General features: G+C 38.8%; 1 protein-coding gene across 1 annotated transcript in view; it reads right to left on the reverse strand.

The window, feature by feature from the left end:
• Window positions 1-25905, reverse strand: part of lancl2 (LanC lantibiotic synthetase component C-like 2 (bacterial)) — a 42980-nt gene that overhangs the window by 12393 nt on the left and 4682 nt on the right. Inside the window, exons 3-6 of the mRNA XM_083547462.1 lie at window positions 20464-20581; window positions 20066-20273; window positions 17990-18137; window positions 9937-10083 (exon numbers count right to left, since the gene is read on the reverse strand). Coding sequence (XP_083403588.1) covers window positions 9937-10083; window positions 17990-18137; window positions 20066-20273; window positions 20464-20581 — 621 coding nt within the window. The remainder of the gene's footprint in view (window positions 1-9936; window positions 10084-17989; window positions 18138-20065; window positions 20274-20463; window positions 20582-25905) is intronic.

Genomic DNA, 25905 nt, shown 5'->3' on the forward strand with positions numbered 1-25905 from the left:
TAAAGGGGCTGAATAATTTTGCACGCCCAATTTTTCAGTTTTTTATTTGTTAAAAAAGTTTGAAATATCCAATAAATTTCGTTCCACTTCATGATTGTGTCCCACTTGTTGTTGATTCTCCACAATAAATTACAGTTTTATATCTTTATGTTTGAAGCCTGAAATGTGGCAAAAGGTCGCAAAGTTCAAGGGGGCCGAATACTTTCGCAAGGCACTGTATATATTTTTTTATATCTATAATTTGCAATTAAATCAAAGTAAAAATAAATAAATAAATAAATTCTGCATTTGTTTGCATGCATGTCCGCTTATGACCAAACAAAATGTTAATATTCGTTTGTATATGATACAGTTAATATTAATTTACCCAATTTTTTTATGAATTTCAATAAATTCCTGGTAAGTTTCCAACTTGTATTATTTCCCATATCTAATTTTCCACCCCTTTGCAACCCTAATTATAAGACATTCAGAGGTCCCTGGTCACATACTGTAAATTGATGTGAAACCTTGCCGCCTCATTAGGGTCAATTGGAACCGAAACTCCTCCCAAAGTAATTAAAAAAATCCTTACAGCTGATGCGGGATACAACTATGCTTGATACCTAAGCTTCATGAAGTCTCAAACTTCTGAAATGATTTATCTATGAAGCCACCGTTTCCACACCAAAGTGCATTTCCCTCTTGCAGTCTGGTACATAGAATACAAGAAAACAGCTCAGTTGGACCCAAAACCCAAGCCCTCACACTCTGCTCCCGCTGCTTCACAAAGCTTTCACAGAGTTCTTTGTTCAGGGTTGGAGGGATATAAAAAAAGGAACAGGCTTGGACACGATGCCCTACTGAAGGCTTTCTCACAATAATATGATGTACTGCTGTGAGAGAAATCGAAAGTGTGAGACGAGCGGTCAGTCTTGCTTGCACAGAGCAGCTGCGTGCCGTCTGGAAAAAACGTTGTTGGCACAGCTGCTGCAGGTACCGCAGCTGACATGGCGCAACAAATCCAACATCGCGGACACTAATCAGAAACAAATTGAGCACTGTGTCTATTGGGAATCACAGTGAACCACAGTGATGCATATTAGTGATATAAACAGCTCATAGCTCAGTGACAACACTGCATTAAAACGCTCAGAGTTGTCACACGATTGAGCTAAGCAAGCAAAAGAAGCTAAATTCAGGCAAATCTTATACAATACACACACTCTGTACCAGGACAAAGGCAGCACAATGCATTATTATAAGCAGTGGCGCATGTCCATCTGCGTCACCGTTACGCACAGTCCTATCGCCTTAGCAACCATGTATGAGCTCCACCCAATCAGCTCACAGGCTTTGTGTGAAGTCTGTGTGTTTATCTGTGTGAATGTGTGTGCGTGTGTACACCAATATTCCCTTACTGCAAATTGGATTCATGGGATGATGTCCAAGCATGACAATTTATGTTTCCAATTAATAATTCATTGCTTAGCTTGAAAACCATCTTAAGACGTTCCAGCAGGTGTTTCCGAGGGGTTATTTGTACTTAGACTTATAAAGAACATCTTATTCATTTTTATCACCACATTATCTGTGTTAAGCTGCTTTGAGACAATGTTCATTGTTAAAAGCGCAATTCAAATAAAGATTTGTAAAAAAAAATTAGAATGAAAGAGGATGTAGAAGAAAAGTAAAAAAAAAAAAGAATGTAGCATATTTTTTTTCTAATAAAAATTGTGCCATTAAAAAAAGCTGGTGATTGCACCGTGTCAATGTGGGTTCGCTACAGGATGCAAAGAAAGGACAATCTATCTCTCGCTCTCACACACACACACACACTATGCAGACTTTCCCTCTGTCTACTGAATACTGCAGTTTACACATTACTTAAATCACCTCGTTATGTTTTCACCTTCATATGTGAGAACTAACACACAACACAAATGAACTCGAACAAACATACAAACACACATCTCTTACTGGGGTCACACTAATAGGTTTTCAATCCAGCCCTCTTTGGCTTTGCAATCACAGCTCTATATTTGGCATTCAAATAAAATACAGAGCTCTAGGGTGTAAATCTGGGTCCTGATAGGGTTAATAAGGCCACTGACAAACTGGAGGTACACCAACACATGCATGCATATATTAGAAAACATCAGCAAAAACACTGGGATTTTAAAGCTGCACATTCAAAAACAAGAAAAAGAACCTGGTTTATGTTCCAGCAGAGTAAAGACAATAAAGTGTGCATTATTAATATGGCACCCAGTGATCCCTTCCATACCAAGAAAACAGCATATGGAATTCCACACGGCCCAGCCTTCGTTCCCCACTGCATCAACGAGCCCTGGCCGCCCATGACCCTGTCTCCGGATCACCACTGTTCCTTCCTTAAACCTCTTTTGATAGATACTGACCACTGCAGACCAGAAACAGCTCACATGGGCTGCAGTTTTGGAGATGTTCTGACCCAGTTGACTATACCAGTGGTCCCCAAATGTTTTTGTGCCACGGGCCTGATTAATGTCAGACAATATTTTCACGGACCGGCCTTCAAGGTGTGGCGGATAAATACAACAAAATAAAATTAAACGACCGGCATAAAAACTGGAATTTTATAAATATAATAATAAATGTGAATCCATTGTGTTGTTTTTTTGTTCATTTTTGCTTGCTTGGGGGTTTGAATTTAGCTGTAATGTATTATGTGTTAGCGGCCGGAGCAGCCCCTTTAAGAAGGTAATGGATGTTGGTAAGACATGTGACCGAGGCATCATGACATGCATAAAGAGTGATTCATAGACAGATGTGGTGGAGAGAATCCGGTAATTTTCCAAAATGGGCAAATGATTAGAGACAATCTGAGACAAATCATAAGTGGGTAATCACGGGAGTGTCACAACATCTATTTAAATGCATTGTAAGTCAGCAACACCTCTGTTTTTTTATGACTTCTCACTGAGGAAAGCTAATTAATCCAGCCAGTGTAAACAGCTTATGCTAGCAGTCAAATCACGCTCTCGATCAGTATGGGTCACAGGGTTAAAAAAAAAAGTTGAACTATGAATAAAAGATTAATGTAATAAACATACTGATTTGTAGTTGTAGGTTCAGAAGGTCACTGATATAGCAAACAATATTGACATTTTTTATGTATTTTTTTTTTTAAAGTTGAACCTTCCATTGTTGGCACAATTTGCTCCTGCTAATCTTTTCTTAGTGCAAACACTTTTTTCAATAAACAACACTTACACCTATATAATATACTATATTGCCAAAGATTTTGCAGACACTTGGTCTTGCGTATGGTGTGTGAGCATTGCATTCCACATTTAGTCCCAATTTACGCTCAAAATTTCCTCCACTCTTCTGGGAAGGTGTTCCTCTAGATTTTGGAGTATGCTTGTGGAGAACTGTGCTCATTCAGATTCAAGGGTGTTAGGAAAGTCATGTACTGATGCAGGTGAGGTGAGGAGGTCTGGGGTGCAGTCTGTTCCAATTTATCCCAAAGGTGTTCAATAGGGCTGAGGTCAGAGCTCTATAGCAGGAGATTTTCCACTCTAACCCATGAAAGCATATTTTTATGGAATATGCATGCATACAATGGCACTGTCGAGCTGAAACAGGTTTGGATCTCCTAGTTCATTTACTGGAACATTTCATGCTACCACATCCAAATACATCCTATGCAATTGTGTACGTTCAACGCTGTGGTAAGTTTGGGAAAGAACCACATATGACAGGAAAAGTCGGGTATCCCAAAACTTCTTTCCATGTAATGTACATATCTCAACAATATGTGCTTGTTGAACATCCAGTTCCACATTCAGTTTTTATTGCCACTCTTTTGGGAAGGTTACCCACTAGATTTAAGAGTGTAAATGTCTGTTAATTCAGCTAAAAGAGCTGGAAGCACACAGCATTTAGAACATTAGAGAAATCAGAGGTTTGGGATGCAGTCAGAGTTCCAGTTCATCCCAAAGGTGTTTAATAACATTAGGTTGAGGGCACTGTTCAGCATTGGAATAACAAGTTCTTCAAGGACAAACTTCACAAACAGTGTAAAACAGAAGCTTGCTTTTTGTACAGAGGCATTACCAGAGGCATTATCTATACAGAAATATCCTCTTAGATCCAGTAAGGGGAAATAGATGAATAGAAAAACATTCTGTTTAACTGTGTGCTTCCAATTCGGTGGTAACTGTTTGAGGAAGAACCACGTGTAGATGCGAGGGAAATGTCAACAAATGCACTTCTAAATTGGATTTGCATTTATGGCATTTGGCCGACACCCTTATCCTGAGCTACTTACAATTACAGTAAGGAAAATAAGTATTTGAACACCCTGCTATTTAGCAAGTTCTTTCACTTAGAAATCATGGAGGGGTCTGAAATTGTCATCGTAGGTGCATGTCCACTGTGAGAGACATAATCTAAAAAATTAAATCCAGAAATCACAATGTATGATTTTTTAACTATTTATTTGTATGATACAGCTGCAAATAAGTATTTGAACACCTGAGAAAGTCAATGTTAATATTTGGTACAGTAGCCTTTGTTTGCAATTACAGAGGTCAAACGTTTCCTGTAGTTTTTCACCAGGTTTGCACACACTGCAGGAGGGATTTTGGCCCACTCCTCCACACAGATCTTTTTTTAGATCAGTCAGGTTTCTGGCCTGTCGCTGAGAAACACGGAGTTTGAGCTCCCTCCAAAGATTCTCTATTGGGTTTAGGTCTGGAGACTGGCTAGGCCACGCCAGAACCTTGATATGCTTCTTACAGAGCCACTCCTTGGTTATCCTGGCTGTGTGCTTTGGGTCATTGTCATGTTGGAAGACCCAGCCTCGACCCATCTTCAATGCTCTAACTGAGGGAAGGAGGTTGTTCCCCAAAATCTCGCAATACATGGTCCTGGTCATCCTCTCCTTAATACAGTGCAGTTGCCCTGTCCCATGTGCAGAAAAACACCCCCAAAGCATGATGCTACCACCCCTATGCTTCACAGTAGGGATGGTGTTCTTGGGATGGTACTCATCATTCTTCTTCCTCCAAACACGTTTAGTGGAATTATGACCCAAAAGTTCCATTTTGGTCTCATCTGACCACATGACTTTCTTCCATGACTCCTCTGGATCATCCAAATGGTCATTGGCAAACTTAAGACGTGCCTGGACATGTGCTGGTTTAAGCAGGGGAACCTTCCGTGCCATGCATGATTTCAAACCATGACGTCTTAGTGTATTACCAACAGTAACGGTGGTCCCAGCTCTTTTCAGGTCATTGACCAGCTCCTCCCGTGTAGTTCTGGGCTGATTTCTCACCTTCCTTAGGATCATTGAGACCCCACGAGGTGAGATCTTGCATGGAGCCCCAGTCCGAGGGAGATTGACAGTCATGTTTAGCTTCTTCCATTTTCTAATGATTGCGCCAACAGTGGACCTTTTTTCACCAAGCTGCTTGGCAATTTCCCCGTAGCCCTTTCCAGCCTTGTGGAGGTGTACAATTTTGTCTCTAGTGTCTTTGGACAGCTCTTTGGTCTTGGCCATGTTAGTAGTTGGATTCTTACTGATTGTATGGGGTGGACAGGTGTCTTTATGCAGCTAACGACCTCAAACAGGTGCATCTAATTTAGGATAATAAATGTAGTTAAAGGCAGACTAAAAGGTCTTTGAGGGTCAGAATTCTAGCTGATAGACAGGTGTTAAAATACTTATTTGCAGCTGTATCATACAAATAAATAGTTAAAAAATCATATATTGTGATTTCTGGATTTTTTTTTTAGATTATGTCTCTCACAGTGGACATGCACCTACGATGACAATTTCAGACCCCTCCATGATTTCTAAGTGGGAGAACTTGCAAAATAGCAGGGTGTTCAAATACTTATTTTCCTCACTGTACCTCATTCATAGAACTGAGCAGCTATAGGGTTAAGAACTTTACTCAGGGCCCCAGAAGTAGCAGCTTGGTGTGGCTGGGATTTCATGACCTTTTAGAGCCAAAATTTGTTGTTTGTCGGTACAATGACCTGTTAAAGGGAGAAAGTTAGCCGATATGATAGAGCGTAGAAAGGTAGACGTGTGTGTTCAGGAGACCAAGTGGAAAGGGAGTAAAGCCAGGAACATTGGAGGTGGCTTTAAACTGTTCTTTCATGGTGTAGATGGAAAAAGAAATGGTTTAGGGGTGATCCTGAAGGAAGAGTACAGTAAAAGTGTAGTGGAGGTGAAGAGAGTTTCTGATAGGGTGATGATCGTGAAGCTGGAAGTTGAAGGGGTGATGATAAATGTTATCAGTGCATATGCTCCACAAGTGGGCTGTGAGATGGAGGAGAAGGAAAAATTCTGGAGTGAGTTAGATGAAGTTGTAGAAGGTAACCCTAGGAATAAACGATTGGTGATGGGGGCAGACTTCTATAGGCATGTTGTTGAAGGGAACAGAGGTGATAAGAAGGTGATGGGTAGGTATGGTGTTAGGGTTAGGAATGTGGAAGGGCAAATGGTGGTAGATTTTGCTAAAAGGATGGAAATGGCAGTGGTGAACACTTATTTTAAGAAGAAGGAGGATCATAGGGTGACCTATAAGAGTGGAGGAAGGTGCACACAGGTGGACTATGTTCTATGTAGGAGATGCAACCTGATGGAGATTGGAGACTGTAAGGTGTTGGCAGGGGACAGTGTAGCTAAACAGCATTGGATGGTTAGTCTGAGGATGAATTTGGAGGTGAGGAAAAAGAGGAGCGTAAGGACTGAAAGAAGTATAAGATGGTAAAACTGAAGGAGGACTGTGGTGTGAAATCCAGGGAAGAGGTCAGACAGATAGGTTTAGTAAGGAGGAAGTGAGAGCAGCGATTAAGAAGATCAAGAGTGGAAAGTTGATTGGACCAGATGTCATACCAGTAGAAGCATGGAGATGTTTAGGAGAGATGGCAGTGGAGTTTTTAACCAGGTTGTTTAACAGGATTTTGAAAGGTGAGAGGATGCCTGAGGAATGGAGATGGAGTGTGCTGGCACTGGTTTTTAAGAATAAGGGAGATGTGCAGACCTGCAGTAACTACAGGGGAATTAAGTTGATGAGGTTATGGGTAAGAATATATCGGTAGGAGAATGCTGAGTATGGAGCCACCAGGAAGGAGGAAAAGAGGAAGACAATGGAGGAGGTTTATGGATGTGGTAAAGGAAGACATGCAGGTAGTTGGTTTGAAAGAGGCAGATGTAGAGGACAGAGGAGTATTAAGACAGACGATCCGCTGTGGCGACCCCTAATGGGAGCAGCCGAAAGAAGAAGAACTAGTACAGTACATATAAATGTTTAGTCATCCTCAAAACTTGAGTAAATGTGAAGATAGTCAAGACAAAAAAAAAAAAAACTGTCCTGACATTAGACATTTGAGTCCCTCCCTTGAGTTCCTTTCCCATCCCTGCTCAGCATTCTTCATTTCAGAAACACTGATTTGGATCGAGCTGTTAGTGAATGTGAGTGATGTCTTAAAAATACATTAATTATTCACCAGGTTTTCTAAATGACTGAAGAGGTCAGCTAGGCTAAGATCAATCTATTTCCAAGTAGTGGGTTTTAAATTGAAGAAAAATAAATAAATTAAATGGAATAGAGATCTGCCCAAAATACTGAATAATGCATAGTATTTGTGATGAAATATCAGCAACTTGAATAAAATCCGAACAGCATGCAGACAAAACTGCGCTGGCTGCATTATTTAGACAGCGTTTGCCCATGTAAATATGTATCTATGATTATTAATTTAGGAATAATTATTTATTTATAGCACTGGAGACTTTCCTGAAGGACACGGTTGCATATTAGTACATGAGAAGCTTTTATCAGCCTTCTCTTTACATATTCATAAATATAGGATCATGCAGTGTCACCTGAGATGGTCATTTTCAGGGACATTACAGAAGCTGGCCCAGGGCATGAGGCTTGATGAAGAACAGAATCCTGTACTCACCATAGGCCTTAAGCAGATATTTACATGACAAAGCACAAATAAAGCAGTAGCAAGCAAGCTACAGTATTCTCCTGAAAACAGTAATGCATGTGGTCTGAGGCCCTGGAGATGCTTTACTGATTTCAAGGCAGAGACAGACAGACAGACAGACAGACAGACAGACAGACAGACAGACAGACAGAGAAGGGGGGGAACAAACGTAAAATACAAATAAAAGAAAGTAATAAAAATCACATTTTAAAAAAAGGCACTCATTCTTACCCAGGCTTGCTGCTGGAACATTCCTCAAGATGAATGTTTTAAGTTGCACTGCATGAGCCAATAACTTTAAAAGAGATGACCAAGTGAATATGTAAAGCGACAGTTAATAAAAAAGCTGCTTTAACTTTTCATGAGCTTATATACTACCATTTCATTTCAGAGGCCTTTAGGGAAGACTCCACTGCTATAAATAAATAAGCGCTCTGCATCACGCATACATAATCATAAATACAGAAACCGATCGGCCATAACTTTAAACCTGTTTAATATAGTGTGCGTCCCCTTTGTGCTGCCAAAACAGCTCTAACCCTTTGAGGTTCCACAAAAGCACAAGACCAGCACCAATTCACTAGTTGTACTTTATCGGACTCTCTCAGTCTTAGCCCAAAACTACATAAGTTTACTATGGAGGGAGAACCCAAAAACCATAATCAGTGTTTCTGCAGGTTTCACCAAGACAAATGTGGGACTTTTTAAAACCATTAAAAATAAAATTGATCACCTACATATCACGACTTCAAAAACACTCAAACGTTGTTAGCAAATGGCTTTAACCAAACCCTAATTAAAAAAAATTTTCAAGCCAAGTATCTTTAAACTTCAGCCCTTGTACTTGCCCATAGCTGAAAAAATACAATCTGTTTTGCATACAATTTCAAGAGAGATTTGAACCAATAACAAAGTCGGTCTCATTTCGCAGTCGTAATACAAAACAACTAAAACACCAAGGAAACAACAACCAAAAAAACAACATTCTGCTGGAGCATTTCAATGACTATTAGAGGAAGCGTTACATGGACAATGGAAAATTAAGACCTATGAAATGAAAATTATTTTAGACCTTTTTTTTTACGTTTTAAGACCCTGCAGAAAAGCTGATAGACATATTTTTACTGTAATTAATAGAAACAGTTTGTAACAATGGGCATTAGGACTACAGTTACAATAAACATCTTAAACTCAAGTGTTCATCAGTGAACCTCCACATTGAGGGAACTATAATGAATGGACATTCAGTGTCACCCGTTTCTTTTTTGAGTCTGGCTCCTCTCAAGTCCTTGCCACTGTTGCCACTGGCTCGCTCATTAGGGATAAACTTATAGGGAATCGATTAGGATTATATTTAAACAATTAGTTTATTTCCATGAAGCTAAACTAATTTGAATTGAATACATTAAGTTCTAACCACTGCACACACAAAAAATAAAAAACAAAACCGACACACTTCCGGTGTGGAAATGCTCTGATTAAGTCGTCTAACAATCACATTTGACTGCTCAGATTCTCACAAATACTAATTGTTTCTCCTTCAAACGCATCCACTGTGAAAACTGACTGGTCAACTGCAGCGTAAGGAAGATATTGGACTCCTGACAGGTGCCACTGCAATAAGACAATCTGTGTGATTTAGTTCAGTCAGTTGTTTTAATGTTATGAATCATTTGTGTTTATATGTCAATATTTCATGCTTGTAAAAGATGCTCAATAGTGTAGCCTGTTACTTCTGCTGCACTACAATGTGAGTTAATGTCTTTCCTCTTGAAATAATTATCCTACGTTTCCTGTTCAGCACATGGCCACACTAACACTCCACCGTTGATTAGAACAGAGCCTGTTGATTAGAGTGCAAGCATGTAGTGTAGGCATTTCTCATTTTTAATAAGCTAATGAAAAGCTGGACAAACAGATGCAGTTTTTACGAGTGTCCCAGGCCTTCGATCTCACCTGCATCAGCATGTAGTAGATTCCTGCCAGTCCATGTGCTGCTCCAACATACTGCTTCTTATGCCACTCGTAGAGCAGTGGGCACCGCTCTGTCTTCTTCTCTTCGCTGGACAAGTTCTTCCCTGACTCCAAGATGGCAGTCACCACCTAAGAGAAGAAAAAAAGAAAGAAAAGGCGAAGAAAAAAAACTATAAAAAAAATGACCCAACCACACTTACAGATCCATATATATATTCTCTCTTGTTTTGCATAATGTGGAGCTTTAATAGTCATTTGCCCTAAATGATCAATTACAAAACATCCCTTAGAACTACAAGCTATTTTCCTTCAAAGCAAGACTTTTGCTGCCGTGGCTAATAATCATAAATATGCAGAATTTGCATCATCAGCCCATATCATCATCATCATCATCGTCATGTTATGCTTTTTACCCCCAGTAGCAAATCTAAAACCAGAGTCCCAGTGGAAGCTTTTCAATGAGTCAGCATTAACCTCAGCTCATGTGCTCACAGTCAGAGCTTTCCTCCCTAATCAATAATCTTGGTTCCTGCATGAATGATGGAAAAGAACACGACATTCTCGAACAAAAGGCCTGTTTTCCAGTGAGCTACAGAGCCAAGTAATTGATACCACAAAAACAGCTTTGTCATCAGAGTAGCTCTGCACCACCAGAGAGTGTGGAAAAAAAGCAAGAGTGAGGAATATGATAAGAAAGCAAAAAAAATAAAAAAGTAAAAAAAAATAAAAATAAAAAAAGGAGAGAAAATTGAAAAGATAAATAATAGACCAAACAGTAATTAGTCTAAATGGATTTTCAAAGAGAAACAAATCTGCTTGTAGATATTGGTGTGAAAGAAAGAAAAAAAGGCTTGGTGTTAAAAAGAAAAAAAAAAAAAAGAAAAAGGCTTGGTGTGAATTGTAAGCTAAAAAAAAGACTAATCTATCTGTGTACTGTAGCGGAATACAAAAAAGTAATTACATGTAAGGAATAAAACATGACAAGAAGTGCTGTGCAGAGAAAATTCATCAATGACACTCTGATGCAGATCAGTGCAATGGATTCATTGGGAGATTTTATTCTTCTAAAGTCACAGGAAAAACCAACACTAACAAATATTTAAATAAAGGACATTAGGTCAATAGGTGTATAATTACTATACATTTTCTATACATTTTCATTGTGAAACATCAACAAAACAAGTAGATTTGTTTCATTTTGTTATTTTCTTGTGTATTGCTTATTTTCAAGGCATATTTCTATCCTGACGTGTTGATCTCTTCCTTGGTCTACCTGTAGGTTTTTTCTTTTTATAACCAATTTCCTTTCAATTAGTCAAATACAGTGACTCATTTAAGGTCTGTAAACGCACAAATTAATGTCATGTGTTGTTCATCTGAGGTTGTATTAAGCTCATTTCAAGACCTGCTGAGGACCATAGAATTCAAAGTACAAAAATAATTTGCACCCTCATTTATTTTCACACAACTACCAACACAACAAAGGGGCAAAAGTGATTTTTTTTTTTTTAGACTGGTAAACATTTTCCCTCCTGAAGAGGATTCTAAAAAGGGAGAAGTCCCCCCCCCCTAAAACAAACTGTACCCAAATAATAATTGTTATTTCCTTAAATTCACTTCAAGATTTATGGATCTATGATTCTATTTTCTAGCTCTATTGTTTTCCACCTAAACCTAAACTCTTGTATCAAACTCATTTTAATAATCTGAAAAAAAAATTTATAATAATAATGTCTTCAGTCTACAAGAAAAAAAGAAATAACACTAAAATCTAATAGTTTCAGGCGGGACTTTATATGTGAACAGTATAAGTTCAGTGCCAGGTCTCTCTTCAACAAATCACCTATTGAGATTTCCTACAAACTTTTCTGATGAAAACAAGCAGCCAACTCAAGAGATATTCTTGATCTTGCACTTTAAAGTTCAACCACTTCATTAATATTAATGGTGACATTCCAAACGACACGTAATATCACTAAAGGGCATGGTGCTACAAATCGGATAAAAGATTGCCCAAGGATGTAGTTAAAGGTTATTTCAGCATCTTATCACATTGGTGTCAGATAACTGACTGCAACTAGTCACAGTGTTGCTCCATTATTTCATCATCTCCACCTGAAATCAAAATCCCTCAATACTACGGTTAAAAATAAACGTATTACAAATAAGGCAATATTGGGAACAGTCAAAAACTTTGTTGTCAAAATTATTTCCCATTTTAACTTCCCATCCGCTTTACCAGCCTATGGGAAATTGGAATGGGAAATAATATCTTGACTGAAAGATCAGGGGTTCAAGTCCCAGTGCCACCAAGCTGTTGGGTCCTTGAGCAAGGCCAGTAAACTCTCTGCTCCAGTGACGTTGACTTCAAATACCCAACAAGCTGAGATTATAAAAAAAAATTATAATAAAAAAAACCATTAATAATAATTTCACTGACAAATAAAAGCCTTTTTCTTTTTGGTTTTTGTCTTTTCACAGCTATAACATAGGTGAGGACAGGAAGAAACATGTCTGGTGGCACTCTGCTTGCATGTTATGCCATATCACCCCGAACAAAGTTTCATAATTTACATAAAACAACATGGCCTAATTAAATGATTTATTGCTTAAATAACAACTGTTTTAAATTGTTGTGATGTACTACATGTGATGAATTCCGCATTTATGGGAGCAGACTTGTGTGGCAAAACTTAACATAAAATTTGGCATAATAACTATAAAAGAAATAAAGCCCTTTGCATTAAACTATTCCACACCATTCCATCATTATTTCCTTCACTGATGTTCTATTCCATGCTAAACGTATTGCTAAATACAGTGCAACACCACATGACCAAGTGACTATAGAGCACAAGAAAATACAGTTTATGTTTTTATATTTATGCTTCTTTAGGAGAACTCATCTCCACTTAAATAGTTGTGAGGCAGAACCTGGCAGAAAGGAGGTAAATGGTCTCAAGAATGATCCGTTTTGAAAACTGGCCTTCAGTAAAGTAGATATGATCAAATTAAACAACAGTGACCTCAGTGGTGGCAGACGCGACCAATTCTGTTTACGTCAAATGTGGTCTTGTGTAAATATTGTTTTTCTAAATCTCTAGTGCTGAAATGTTTTCGAAATCTTCAAGATAGTTAATCTGGTAATAACCTCCTGGTAATAAAATGCTTCTACAAGTTGGTTAATTTGGTATTCAGTTTGTATTGCAAATTATTTTGAAACTTTACTTATACAAGAGCTGTGATCAGAAGGCAAAAATCCAACATAATATTTCTGATTAGAAATCCAATACTTAACATTCTGGAAGGTATTTTAGACAGAAGCATCAGCTAGATCTTTATATGGAAATGGAGTTTCCATTTAAAAAAATGCACCACACGAGTTAATGAACGGCATCTAACCATGTCTATGGACTTATAATGCTGGCATAGATATTTCTATTAACAAACCCATTGATAGTGCATAAATAAATGCTCTACACAAGCAGAACTTATCCTGCATACATTTACCATTCTGGTGTAAAATGTGCTTAATCTGCAACTTTTTAAGGTACTGGATTTGTGTCCACTGTACTTTAAGGATTGCTCTGGACATTACTAGTAATAGATTCTTTGTTCTTTGTTTCAAAAGGTGACCACCAATCCTGCCTGAATGAGATTTAAATGTCTCTGAGCCACACCATTTCCTTCACACAGAAAAAATGATGGTCTAAATGACCCATTCTGCAATTCAGGGTGGATTTAATGAACTGAAGGGTCATTTATAATATTCACAGCTACGATAATGCTGCACTTGATGCGGTCTTTACGGGAAAAGAAATAATTTAAATTTAAATGTTTAATCCACTTTAATCTAAGTTACTTTATTTTTTTTTTATTATTACTTCTTGTTTATTTTCTGAGCAGTGATATGTTGTTAAAGCCATTAAAAGATTAATATTTTGCCATTTTGAGCTTGGTCCATATAAATGAAATACAAATACAAACTGAGCACATCCTTGGATCTGGATCTGCAACACTCTTCATTAGATCTTCAATGTTTAATGCAAATCATAATGCTAATCTTGTAAGAAACTTAACCTACACTTTACCTATGCTTTTCCAGCTGTCAGTTCGAAAAAAGGCTCTCTGGTTAAGCAGCATGTTGTAACAAAAATAAAAAGCCTGTAAACTTTGTTTTCTACAATTGTTTTTCCTGGGCTGAAACCTAGAATTTCTTTAAACATGACTTTCAAGTAACAAGAAGTGCTTTTATTTATAAGTACTTCGGTGCTTCTCGTTTCTGTGCTTTAGCACAAAAAAAAAAAAAAAAAAAAAAAAAGCCCAAGCATACTTGCCTGCCATCGTGTGAAGATGCATTTGTGAGGCGCCAGGCAAAAGCTAAAAAACACTTCAACTGTACTTATACCACAAACCTGCATTATACTGAAAACAATGTTTTCGAAATGTGACAGCAAAATTTCCCTCAAATGTGAAAGCCACTTTGCTCTGAAGGAGTCAGAGGGCGGTACCTACAAGTGTAAAAACTGTCCAGGAATCCCTTTCGGGGTCGCCACAGGGGATCACCCGTCTTCATACTACTCTGTCCTCTATATCTGCCTCGTTCAAACCTACTAACTGCTCACTTCCCTCACCACCTCCAGAAACCTCCTCCTTGGTCTTCCTCTTTTCCTCCATCCTGGTGGCTCCATCCTCAGCATTCTCCTACCGATATACCCCATGTCCCTCCTCTGCACATGTCCAAACCATCCCAATAGCGCCTATTTCAACTCGTGTCCAAAACGTCCTACATGTGCTGTCCCTCTAATATATTTGTTTCTAATCCTGCCATCCACATTAATCCTCCTGTCTTAAGGAAAGTAAGGTTTGAAAGAAGAATAAGATGGTGGAAATTGAAGGAGGAAGAGTGTAGTGTGAGGTTCAGGAAAGAGGTCAGACAGGGGCTTGGTGGTGGTGAAGAGGTGCCGGATGATTGGGCAACTACTGCAGGAGTGATGAGGGAGGCAGCTAGAAAAGTACTTGGTGTGACATCTGGGTATAGAAAGCAAGACAAGGAGACATGGTGGTGGAATGAGGAAGTGCAGGAGAGCATTAGGGGAAAGAGGTTGGCAAAACAGAAGTGGGATCGACAGAGTGATGAGAAAAGTAGGCAGGAGTACAAGGAGATGCGGCAGCAGGTTAAAAGGGATGTGGCGAAAGCCAAGGAAAAGGCATATGAGGAACTGTATAAGAGGTTGGACACTAAGGAAGGAGAAAAGGATTTATACCAATTGGCCAAGCAGAGGGACCGAGCTGGGAAGGATGTACTGCAAGTTAGAGCAATAAAGGATGGAGAGGGAAATGTGTTGACTAGTGAGGAGAGTGTGTTGAGAAGATGGAGGGAGTATTTTGAGCAGCTGATGAATGAGGAAAATCAGAGAGAGAGAAGGTTGGAGGATGTGGAGTTGGTGAAGCAGGATGTAGATAGGATTAGTAAGGAGGAAGTGAGAGCAGTGATTAAGAGGATGAAGAATGGAAAGTCGGTTGGACCAGATGACATAGCGGTAGAAGCGTGGAGATGTTTAGGAGAGATGGCAGTGGAGTTTTTAACCAGATTGTTTAACAGGATTCTGGAAGGGGAGAGGATGCCTGAGGAATGGAGAAGGAGTGTGCTGGTACCGATCTTTAAGCATAAGGGAGATGTGCAGACCCGCAGTAACTACAGGGGAATTAAGTTGATCAGTCACACCATGAAGTTATGGGAAAGAGTAGTGGAAGCCAGGCTGAGAGAAGAGGTGACCATCTGTGAGCAACAGTATGGTTTCATGCCGAGGAAGAGCACCACAGATGCCCTATTTGCTTTGAGGATGTTGATGGAGAAGTATAGAGAAGGACAGAAGGAGCTGCATTGTGTATTTGTGGATTTAGAGAAAGCGTACGACAGGGTGCCGAGAGAGGAGTTGTGGTATTGTATGAGGAAGTCAGGTGTGTCAGAGAAGTATGTGAGGGTGGTGCAGGACATGTATGAGGACAGTGTGACGGCAGTAAAGTGTGCAGTAGGTACGACAGACTGGTTCAGGGTGATGGTTGGACTGCATCAAGGATCGGCCCTGAGCCCTTTCCTGTTTGCAGTGGTGATGGACAGGTTGACGGACGAGGTCAGACAGGAGTCTCCCTGGACTATGATGTTTGCAGATGATATTGTGATTTGTGGTGAGAGTAGAGAGCAGGTTGAGAAGAGCCTGGAGAGGTGAAGATATGCGCTGGAGAGAAGGGGAATGAAAGTCAGTAGGAGTAAGACAGAGTACATGTGTGTGAATGAGAGGGAGGGCAGTGGAGTGATGCGGTTGCAGGGAGAAGAGGTGGAGAAGGTGGAGGAGTTCAGGTACCTGGGGTCAACAGTGCAAAGTAATGGAGAGTGTGTTAGGGAAGTAAAGAAAAGAGTGCAGGCAGGGTGGAGTGGGTGGAGAAGAGTGGCAGGAGTGATTTGTGATAGAAGAGTATCTGCAAGAATGAAAGGGAAAGTTTATAGGACTGTGGTGAGACCTGCGATGTTGTATGGATTAGAGACAGTGGCACTGAGTAAAAGACAGGAGGTGGAGCTGGAGGTAGCAAAACTGAAGATGTTGAGGTTTTCGTTGGGAGTGACGAGGATGGACAAGATTAGAAATGAGTTTATTAGAGGGACAGCACATGTAGGATGTTTTGGTGACAAGGTGAGGGAGGCGAGATTGAGATGGTTTGGACATGTGCAGAGAAGGGACATGAATTATATTGGTAGAAAAATGTTGAAGATGGAGCCACCAGGTAGGAGGAAAAGAGGAAGGCCAAGGAGGAGGTTCATGGATGTGGTGAGGGAAGACATGCAGGTAGTTGGTGTGAAAGAGGCAGATATAGAGGACAGGGTGGTATGGAGACGGATGATCCGCTGTGGCGACCCCTAATGGGAGCAGCCGAAAGAAGAAGAAGAAAAAGAAATGGAGATTATAATTTGCCTATTACAATCAGTTTGGTTTACAGAGGCCTTTTTGATTGGACACAATGCATTCAATTCCAGATTGGATAGAGTAAATTTGGCATCATCTGCCTACTTTGCAGCCTTCTCAACAGTGCATTAACATTTTGCTTACAAGTTTCATTTACATGTGTAAAAAAAATAAAAATTTAATAAATAAAAATTTAACTTTAAGCAAAAGGTGTTTTTTTGTTGTTGTTTTTTTTACATCACTACTTTTATTTTTGAGTCAAATGTGTGGCTAAATTTAGGAGTAGATTGTGCAGGGTTTTAACATTTAGCTTAAGAAAGGCTGGTGGATTTGGCATCCCGCTACCACTCTGGTGAATATGATCAACTTGAAGTTCAGTTTTAAGGGAACACCTCAGACACTGATGTATTTTTCTTAAGTACCTGTACTTTTGAGTATTTTCATCTTGGAAAATGTTTCCTTTTCACCACATTTCAGAAAACCATGCTGTTTCTCGCTACGTTGAGGTGAAATACATAAATTGTGTAAAATGATAACCTGTTGTTTAACCCTACAGTTCTTGGGTCAGTTTGTGTAGAGTAATAATTTTAAAAAGAAATGATATGCAGCGGAATGGAACACTGAAAGGCATCACTTAATAAAATATAGTTTTTGTACGTTTGATGCATATTTCACTGAAACACTAGAGAAACTTTATTGAAGTAGAAATGTAAAAAAAAGAGTATTTTACTGAGTGTTTTCACTTTTACATAACTACATGAATGGTGTACTTTATCCACTACTTGTGTCGCCTTGGTTACACTGATTACCAGTTTTTTATTTAATGTGTGCTTACTGGATTTAGCTAAATTTGACCCTTTTGTAGCAATACACATTTATATATTGTACAATGTATAATGTAGGAAGTGGTCAGTACATTGGTTTAATTAGTAAAGTTTGTTTGGGGCCGTTTATTATTTAGTTTGGGCCAGCCTCTGAAATAAATACCCTCAGCGTTTTTTTAAATGCTCTTGCCTGACCCGATTTAAGCACCTAACTAGGTATAAACTACAATAACAAGTGGCCTTTACCATAGCGATTGTGTTCTTGTCCACTGTTTCTGGGCCGATCTCTTTGTTGACGTAGAGCAGGGCGTACAGGTATCCAGCCCGGCCGTAGAGCAGCTCGTCTGGAATCTCTGAGTCAGGACTGATGACTGAGCGCTGGAGCTGAAGCAGCCTGCAAGATCCCAAATCAAAAGAAAAACGCTGAGAGGATCGACTTAATCGTATTAACCAAATTTAAACACAAATGTCACAATAGCAAATTTCCCTGTAAGAGAGATTATTAAAGAAGTCAGTTCAGTGATATAGCTGGTCTTAAGCAGATGGGCTGCTCAGCATGAGGCCAGGAATTCTGCCAACATACTAAAGTGGGCTACAGACTGAGTAAAGAAACCCATGCTGGAACAGCAACGCTGAGAAAAGAAGATTATTTGGCAGCCTTAAACAGACAGGTGACAAATTAAAAGAAGAAACTCTGGCTCTTTGCTGGCAGTATTTGGGCTCATTTGTCTCCTCAGAGGGAAGAGTCACTATAAATGAATGCAAAATTCATCTGCCTCCTCAGTTTTGTCCTGTAGGAGTATCCAGGTCTCTTCCAAGATGAGAGCTCAGAGCGTTTGAAAAGAACAAAAATGATGCAAACGAAACATACTATTGGCCTTCGCAGTCATTAGATCTTAACCCAATTGAATAGATTTTCAAGTGGCATTTTAAATAGCACTTTCCACAATATTAAGACACTTTATCTTGTGTTCTTAAATTCATCACCTTTGCATGTGTTTATTATTGAGCGAGATTTGAGTGTACATGATAATCAGTCTCCTGTTGAGAGCTGGAGAGTTCCCAATGCCAGAGAAGTGAAGTGAACACAGCAAGCGGTTCTGCTCATTGACCTGCCAACTTCTAACACACGCACACAGCAGAGAGTGAGGAATGTCACATGTCCTGAGACAGCTTATATGGACAAACAAATGCAGTGCACAATGCCAAATGAAGGCAATGGAGTTTCTTTAACAAAAAAAAAAAAAAAAAAAAGGTGGTTCCATTTACGCCAGCGGAAACTGGCTGATATAGAGGGAGGGACATTTAAAATCATTTGTTTACATGAATGCCATTAATATATTTTATGTTTAAATTCAACAGTTCAGAGTCAGTTCAACAGCAAGCAGAACATTATCAGAGGAATAAATGATGGAAGAAACTCCTGACTTGCCACAACACCGGTGGCCTTATATGCGTGGGGGTTTTTATTAGTTGAAAAGGTTTTAGGCTCATGATCATTTTATTAGATATCAATCAGTGTTTGACAAATTTAGATCATTCTATTAATAGATCGGTGTGCTGAGTAAACATCACATCACATAAACTGAGTTGATTAAGCAAAGAGTCGTGTTACTAAAATGATAATAGGATAATAGGAACATTATAGCTATAATACATCATAGTACTTCAAATACTCAAGTACATTTGAAGGCAAATACATTTGCACATGTACTCAAGTAAAGGTTTGAAGGGAGCACTCTTACTTTTACTGGAGTGATATTTTACCTGTGTCCACCAGTTTACAAATATGCAAAAGTATTTGAAACAGACAAATTATCACACACACTTATCGCAAACCTAACCACAAACAATAGTCTATGCTTATACTGATGCAGAAACGGCAAAGGGACACACCAATGTAATTTATTCGTTTGTCCACCAATCTAGCCATTCATTCATTCATTCAAGTGGTTCATCTATACACCAATTTATTCATTCAGTCATTATTCATTCACTGACCTACCTATCCATTTATTCAGCCATCCAGTCATCCCTCCAACCATCTATCCATCCAGTCATTCGCTGAACCATGCACTTTTCCATCCAGCCACTGGTTCATCCATACATCCATTTATTCACTCATTTAACACCAAATCAACCAGGGTGGGATGCCAGTCTTTTACAAAATAATCAACAGAAACCCCTTAGAGTATTAGAGCTCCCAAACCATCCGAACCATGTCCGGATGCTGTTTAACCCATAACACCCACTGCAGTTTCAAAGCAAGAATATTTTATGCTGAAAAAAAGACAGAGAAAAAGCCAAAAGTTACTATCGTACTTTGTGAGGCACTCCTGTAGGTCATCCTGGTTCTTTAGGCGATGGTGGACGACTGCAGCCACGGCCAGCGGTCCAGCATCACCACACAGAAACGTGACTTTCCGGCCATTCAGATTACGCAGTGCACGCTTAACATAATCCAGAGAGCGATGCAGATGAGAGGACTCTCCACTCACGCGATGCAACTGCAAGTACAACAAGGCGATTCCTACAACACATACATAGTACATACCCTTAACATACTTAGCCACACAGTCTTCAAATTACAATCACATCCGTAAGTGATTTTATTTACACTAGACTGACTGGAATTGAATGTCAACAAATGAATAATTAAAAAAGATGCTGAAATCATTACTTGTAGTAATGTCACTACAGTCATTACAGAGTACTCTCACCTGACCAACCGGTATAGGTGGAGAAGTCATGAGGGTCTGCAGTCTTTAGTCCTTCTTCCATCTGCTGGAGAAGGTCTTTGATTTTATTCTGTACTTTCTTCTGGAAGGCCTCTGTGATCTGTTTGTTAATAATGAAAAACAAAATGTCAAACAAAAATGTCATTTTTCTTTTGTAAAATGTACGCTTTTTTTTTTTTTTGCCAAATGTGCTGCAGCACAAACCTATACTTCAGAGCTGTTGAATAAATTCAACAAGGCAAGGCACAGTTTTATATTAATGCGCTTGTTCTACTATGTTATAACGTATCTACTAACACCTTACGCAAGAAACAGTGTGGGGGACGCTCCATATAGCCTAAACCAAATAACAATAGTGTTATTATTTAGCAAAAAATCTATAAACTTCCTTTTACCTGACATTTTATTTAGTATTTATGAAAGGAGTCTTGAGCATCAGCTCTTCTTATAGATCAATACGCTTTACTCTTCAGTCATTCTCTAGCACAGCTGTGAGAAAATCATGATCTAGATGCGATTGGCTGCAGACTTTTCATATTAAGGCTGCACACCATAACCGTTTATTGCATGAAAAAAATAATACATCATTTTATCATTACAAACACTGACAGACATTGGATTGGATTTAGGTATGCTCGGGAAAGCAACAAACACCATACTCGAGACTGCATTAGTGTGATAAGTAGAAGACCCATCATTGAGCTCTGTGGGACCTCACAATGCAATTTTAGAAAATAATAGAATTTAGGAGAAATAGTACCTTAAACACCTAATAAATAAAAGCTTCACAAAATTACAACCCAAAGCAGCATAAAACTGTAGTAAAGAAACAGGGCATTGGCTCTCATCCATGGGGTTAAACAAATTATTTATAATGCAGTTCTATGAATGTGGATGCCTTGATTTATTAAATATTAAAAAGTAACAAAATGTTCAGTTTATACATATTAAAATCTCATTTGGAGCACCTTTTTTTTGTCCATTTTTACACCACGCATGACACTGCTTGAAGAGCATCTTCATGAGGCAAGGTTGTATGTTCATGTCATACAATGGTCATTTTGTGCTGCAGGCATTAATTATGACCAGTAATAATTAAAAATCACCTGATTAATATTAAAAGTCCACCTTATGCTGCTCTAACAGCTCTAAAATTTATAACGTGGACTCCACAAGAAAGCTGTAGGTGTGCTGTGGAAACTGGTATTGTGGAGGTTGTGAAGTGGTGTCTCAATGAACTGAACCCTTTCGAGCACATCCCAGAGAAACTTGAACATTTCAGATTCTGTTGAATTTGGAAGCAAAGTCAACAATTGAACTCTTTTCAGATACATAACTTTTGTCCATTTATTTGAGCTTTTTTTTTAACACTTCACCTGTTCACCTATGTTCAAGCTGTTCACATGCTGCCTAATATATCCCACATTTCTTACATTTGCCTTTGCAACAAGATCTTCAATGTTTACCTATCAGTCATTATGCCTGGTTAGTGTGGAGTCAGTTCATACATTCCATATATTGTACATTTATTACATATGAATGTCACTTCTATCCAATTACCGTACAAAAACCAGCTGACATCAGCCGAAAATGTCTGATATTGTGGTCAGCCTAACAAAAAGACATCTGCTCTGGCAGACAGTGGTACAGATTCGGGTGGTGGCTGCTGGCGTAGACACAAAGAAAGCCTTTAGCGGTGGAGAAAGGAAGGCTCCGATGTTTTTGATCATAATTACTGAGGGATGTTCAGTGCTAGTGCAGCGCTACCCTTCCGCTCCTTTCACACACACGTGGCAAGCGATAAGTTATTAGAAGCCGACGGTATCTCGGACAGAGAGGAAGAAGTGAACCAAGTCTGCTGGCAGTTCATTTGCAGCAGTGCTGTCTGAGATGAATTCTAATAAAAGATGAGAGGCTCAGGCTGGTGCTGCAGCATGCCGCGCTGACAAAGCAGCACTGTAAAAGACGAGATGAAAAGTAGCAACAAACATCCTGATAAGGTTTAAAAACAAGTGAGGACATTCCACAGCATTACAACGAACTAAAAATTAAAAATGTGTTGTTGTTTTTTACTAGAACTAAAACACTGCTGGTTGTCCGGTTATTGGAAATAAGCCAATACCACGGTGGTAGCAGCAAGCCTGCTGCACATCGCACCACTGTCTTCGACTCTTTTCTAGAACGAAATGAAGTAAAATGTTTTCATTCTTAGTAATAGGAAAGACACAGAATATCGCTCCATTAAAAATCATTAAACACAATACAAGAATTAAAAAAAAAAAAAAAATCTAATTACAAGTTTAACTCAGAACCAGGACTTTTAATGTTACAGGTATAACAATGGATGCTAGTGTTGCAGTACTGCACGTCGAGTCCAGAAACCGTTGTTCTTTTATTTTATAAACTCAAAAGTTTGACTAGAACACCCCTTGTATCTCAGAGCATGCTATCTTAATGGATACTTTCCCTACAGAATGGGGGTTATTAAAGCCAAATAAATATGGAACAGAATGTTCAAAATGCACTTGTGAATTTTATGGTCAGATATCTAAGAAAAGTGGTAGTTCAGTGCTTTAGGCATAGGAGGTCACGAGTTCAAATCCCAGCAGCACCAAGTTGCCTCTGTTGGGTCCTTACCATTCAACTGCTCAGTTATAAGTCACTCTGGTTAAGGTCGTCTGCCAAATGCTGTGAATGTCTACAAACGTGTCCATAATGTGTACAATATGATCGAATATATAAAATAAACGTATTGCTCTGTTGATTTAAATTGGTAAATGTGGCACTTTGGAGCAGTTTTGACCTGAATTTATTGTCTGTCAAAAATGTTTATATAAGAGTGGGAAAGGTTGTGAGTTTAAATCCTAGCTCATCCACGCTACCACTTATAAGCCTTTAAAAGGCCCTTAAACTGATTATATAAAATAAATATTTTTAATGTAAAAAGTCTGTATGTAAATTAATTTACAATAATAAACGAACGGATGGACGAACGGCTTTATTCATCCCAGAGAAAAATTTACACATTACAGCGCCACAGCAAGAAAAAAAAAATATGCTAAAGCAAAATTACATTGTAGATAAAAAGTAAGTAAATTATAAACATAGATATAAAGTATATAAATAACTAACAGATGTGGTATGTCATATACATCAGAAGACTTGGGCTGAAATAAAGTGCAAACATTATGAACATGAAAACTGCTAGCAGTTATGCTTGAACAGTGAGCTAATCCTAAAACTAGGACAGTGCAGCATGTACAGTGTGTAAACTGGTAAAACAAATGACCTCCTGTATCACACCTTCCTATTGCCAAGCTGCAGGAGTCTTCCGCTAAAGGAGCTGTGTTGTTTTGTAATGGTCATTAGTCTAGTTTTGCATTAAAACTAGTCACAAAGTGTCAAAGTCACAGAAATTAATCAGTCAAGTCAAGGAAATAAATTAGTATGTTTAAAGTAAGAAAATAAAATCTGGCCCTAATACTGGAACACGTTACGCAGCCAAGCTGACTTTGTTTCTCGAGACATGGCAGCCAACGGTTGCAGAGGCGTGATGACTGTGTGCTTTAAGTTAACGGTCCTGTTCACTGGGGATGTAATACGTGATCATTATCCGGATTCGCAGCTGCTGATTGTGCTTAATTCTTACAGTATTTTTGCAAAAATAAGAGCAAAATTATTTAGCTGATGTGCTGGACAGCGACGGTATTCTTTAATGCTTGATGTGTTTAAACACTGCCGTAATAGTAGCCGTTAATAGTCTTGCATTTGATACATGTGGCTACGCAATGGTCACATGAAAGAAGTTAATGACTTTGGGCCATTTCAATTGTTGCATGATGCTTGTTGCATGATCTAATAATGTGTACTGAATTGGTCAAATCTCATTCAGAAGACCTCTATTAGCCCATATAGGACACTCCGTTTATGGTCAGAACATCCGTAAATCTATCCAAATGCTTCCAAACTAATGCAACATGTATACAACAATAGAGTACATTACGGCTTGCTTTGAGCAAACGGACTTCATAAACAGCATGAAGCTGCAGAGCGCACACTAATACGCAGAAGATAAAGACGGTGAGCAGACACTTCTACAGACTGACAGAAAACAAACAGTGAGAAATGAGCAGATGGCATGTGGGTTTAGCTTATCTGAGACCACAGCAAACATTCGCGTTTCATACATCTAATTTCGCCTAAATGTGAAGGACAAACCATAAAAAGATCTGGATCATACAGTGTAGGTCACCTGCATTCCACAAAACAGCGTTAGTCAAAGCCTGGATTCTACAGACTTTTGAAAATGTGCTGTTGCACCAAAAGCTTTAGCAGCAGATCCTTTAAGTCTGCACCATCTGCAAGGTGTGGCCTCCATGGGTCAAATTTGTTAGTCCAGCACATCCAACAAATTGATCTTTCTTTAAGTAAATTGATTTTTGAAAAAATCTTGAGGCCATCTCAACACCTTGAACATTTTAAAAACATTTTTTAGCAATTTGAAGCAAGGCACATTATGCTGCTGACTAAGGCCACAGCCAACAAAGAATACTATTGCCCTAAAGGGGTGGTGGTTGATCTGCAACAATGTTCAGGTGGGTGGTATGTGTTAAAGTATGGACAGTCTTTCAAGACTGGAAACTTTTCATGGGAATTTACAGGAATATATGGAAATTACTGGAATTAACTAGGAATTTACAAAATCACAGGTTAGCTTATAACAGAGAACTAAAATGTAGTTGGAAAAAAACAATCTTGCAGGGTAATTTATGTTAAAACAAGATTTAATGCAATTTCAGTTAAATTTCTACCTGCACATCCATCACTCACATGCACACAGAACACTTACTGTACTGCAGGGCTGCTGAGGCCACACCCCCTACATGCACTGTGCATTTCTCCATAAAATAGATCATTTGTTGAATCAAAAAATGCTGATCTTGTCGAGTATTTACGTAGATTGCATAAATTTTACATAAATGTAGTTTTAAAACATCCGTGTGTTGTGTGTAAGCTACTGTGCAACAAAATTCTATTAACAATTCAGTAAAAAAAAAAAAATCTTTTTTAAAATCTGCATTAGTTTGCATGCATGTGCGTTTATGACCTAACAAAATGTTTATATTTTGTATATGATACAGTTTATATGCAATTCCCCCAAATTCTAATTACTTCCCAGACATTCCTTGCAGGTTTTCAACTTGGAATATATCCAAAATTCCCCAGAGGTAGTTACCATCAAATGTTTCCGGAAACTTTCCATCCTTTTGCAACCTTCACCAGAACCAATCCTTCCCAGCAGATAATTGTCTAGAGATTCCACACTGGCATCACACTGATTTGCCTGCATCTCATTGTGCTTCCTGGTGATGGTCTTACCCAGGAAAATGCATGATCATGTAGCATTTAGCGTTTGTGCTCTTG

Source organism: Silurus aristotelis (genome assembly GCF_946808225.1).
Source record: "Silurus aristotelis genome assembly, chromosome: 1".
Taxonomy (NCBI): Eukaryota; Metazoa; Chordata; class Actinopteri; order Siluriformes; family Siluridae; genus Silurus; species Silurus aristotelis.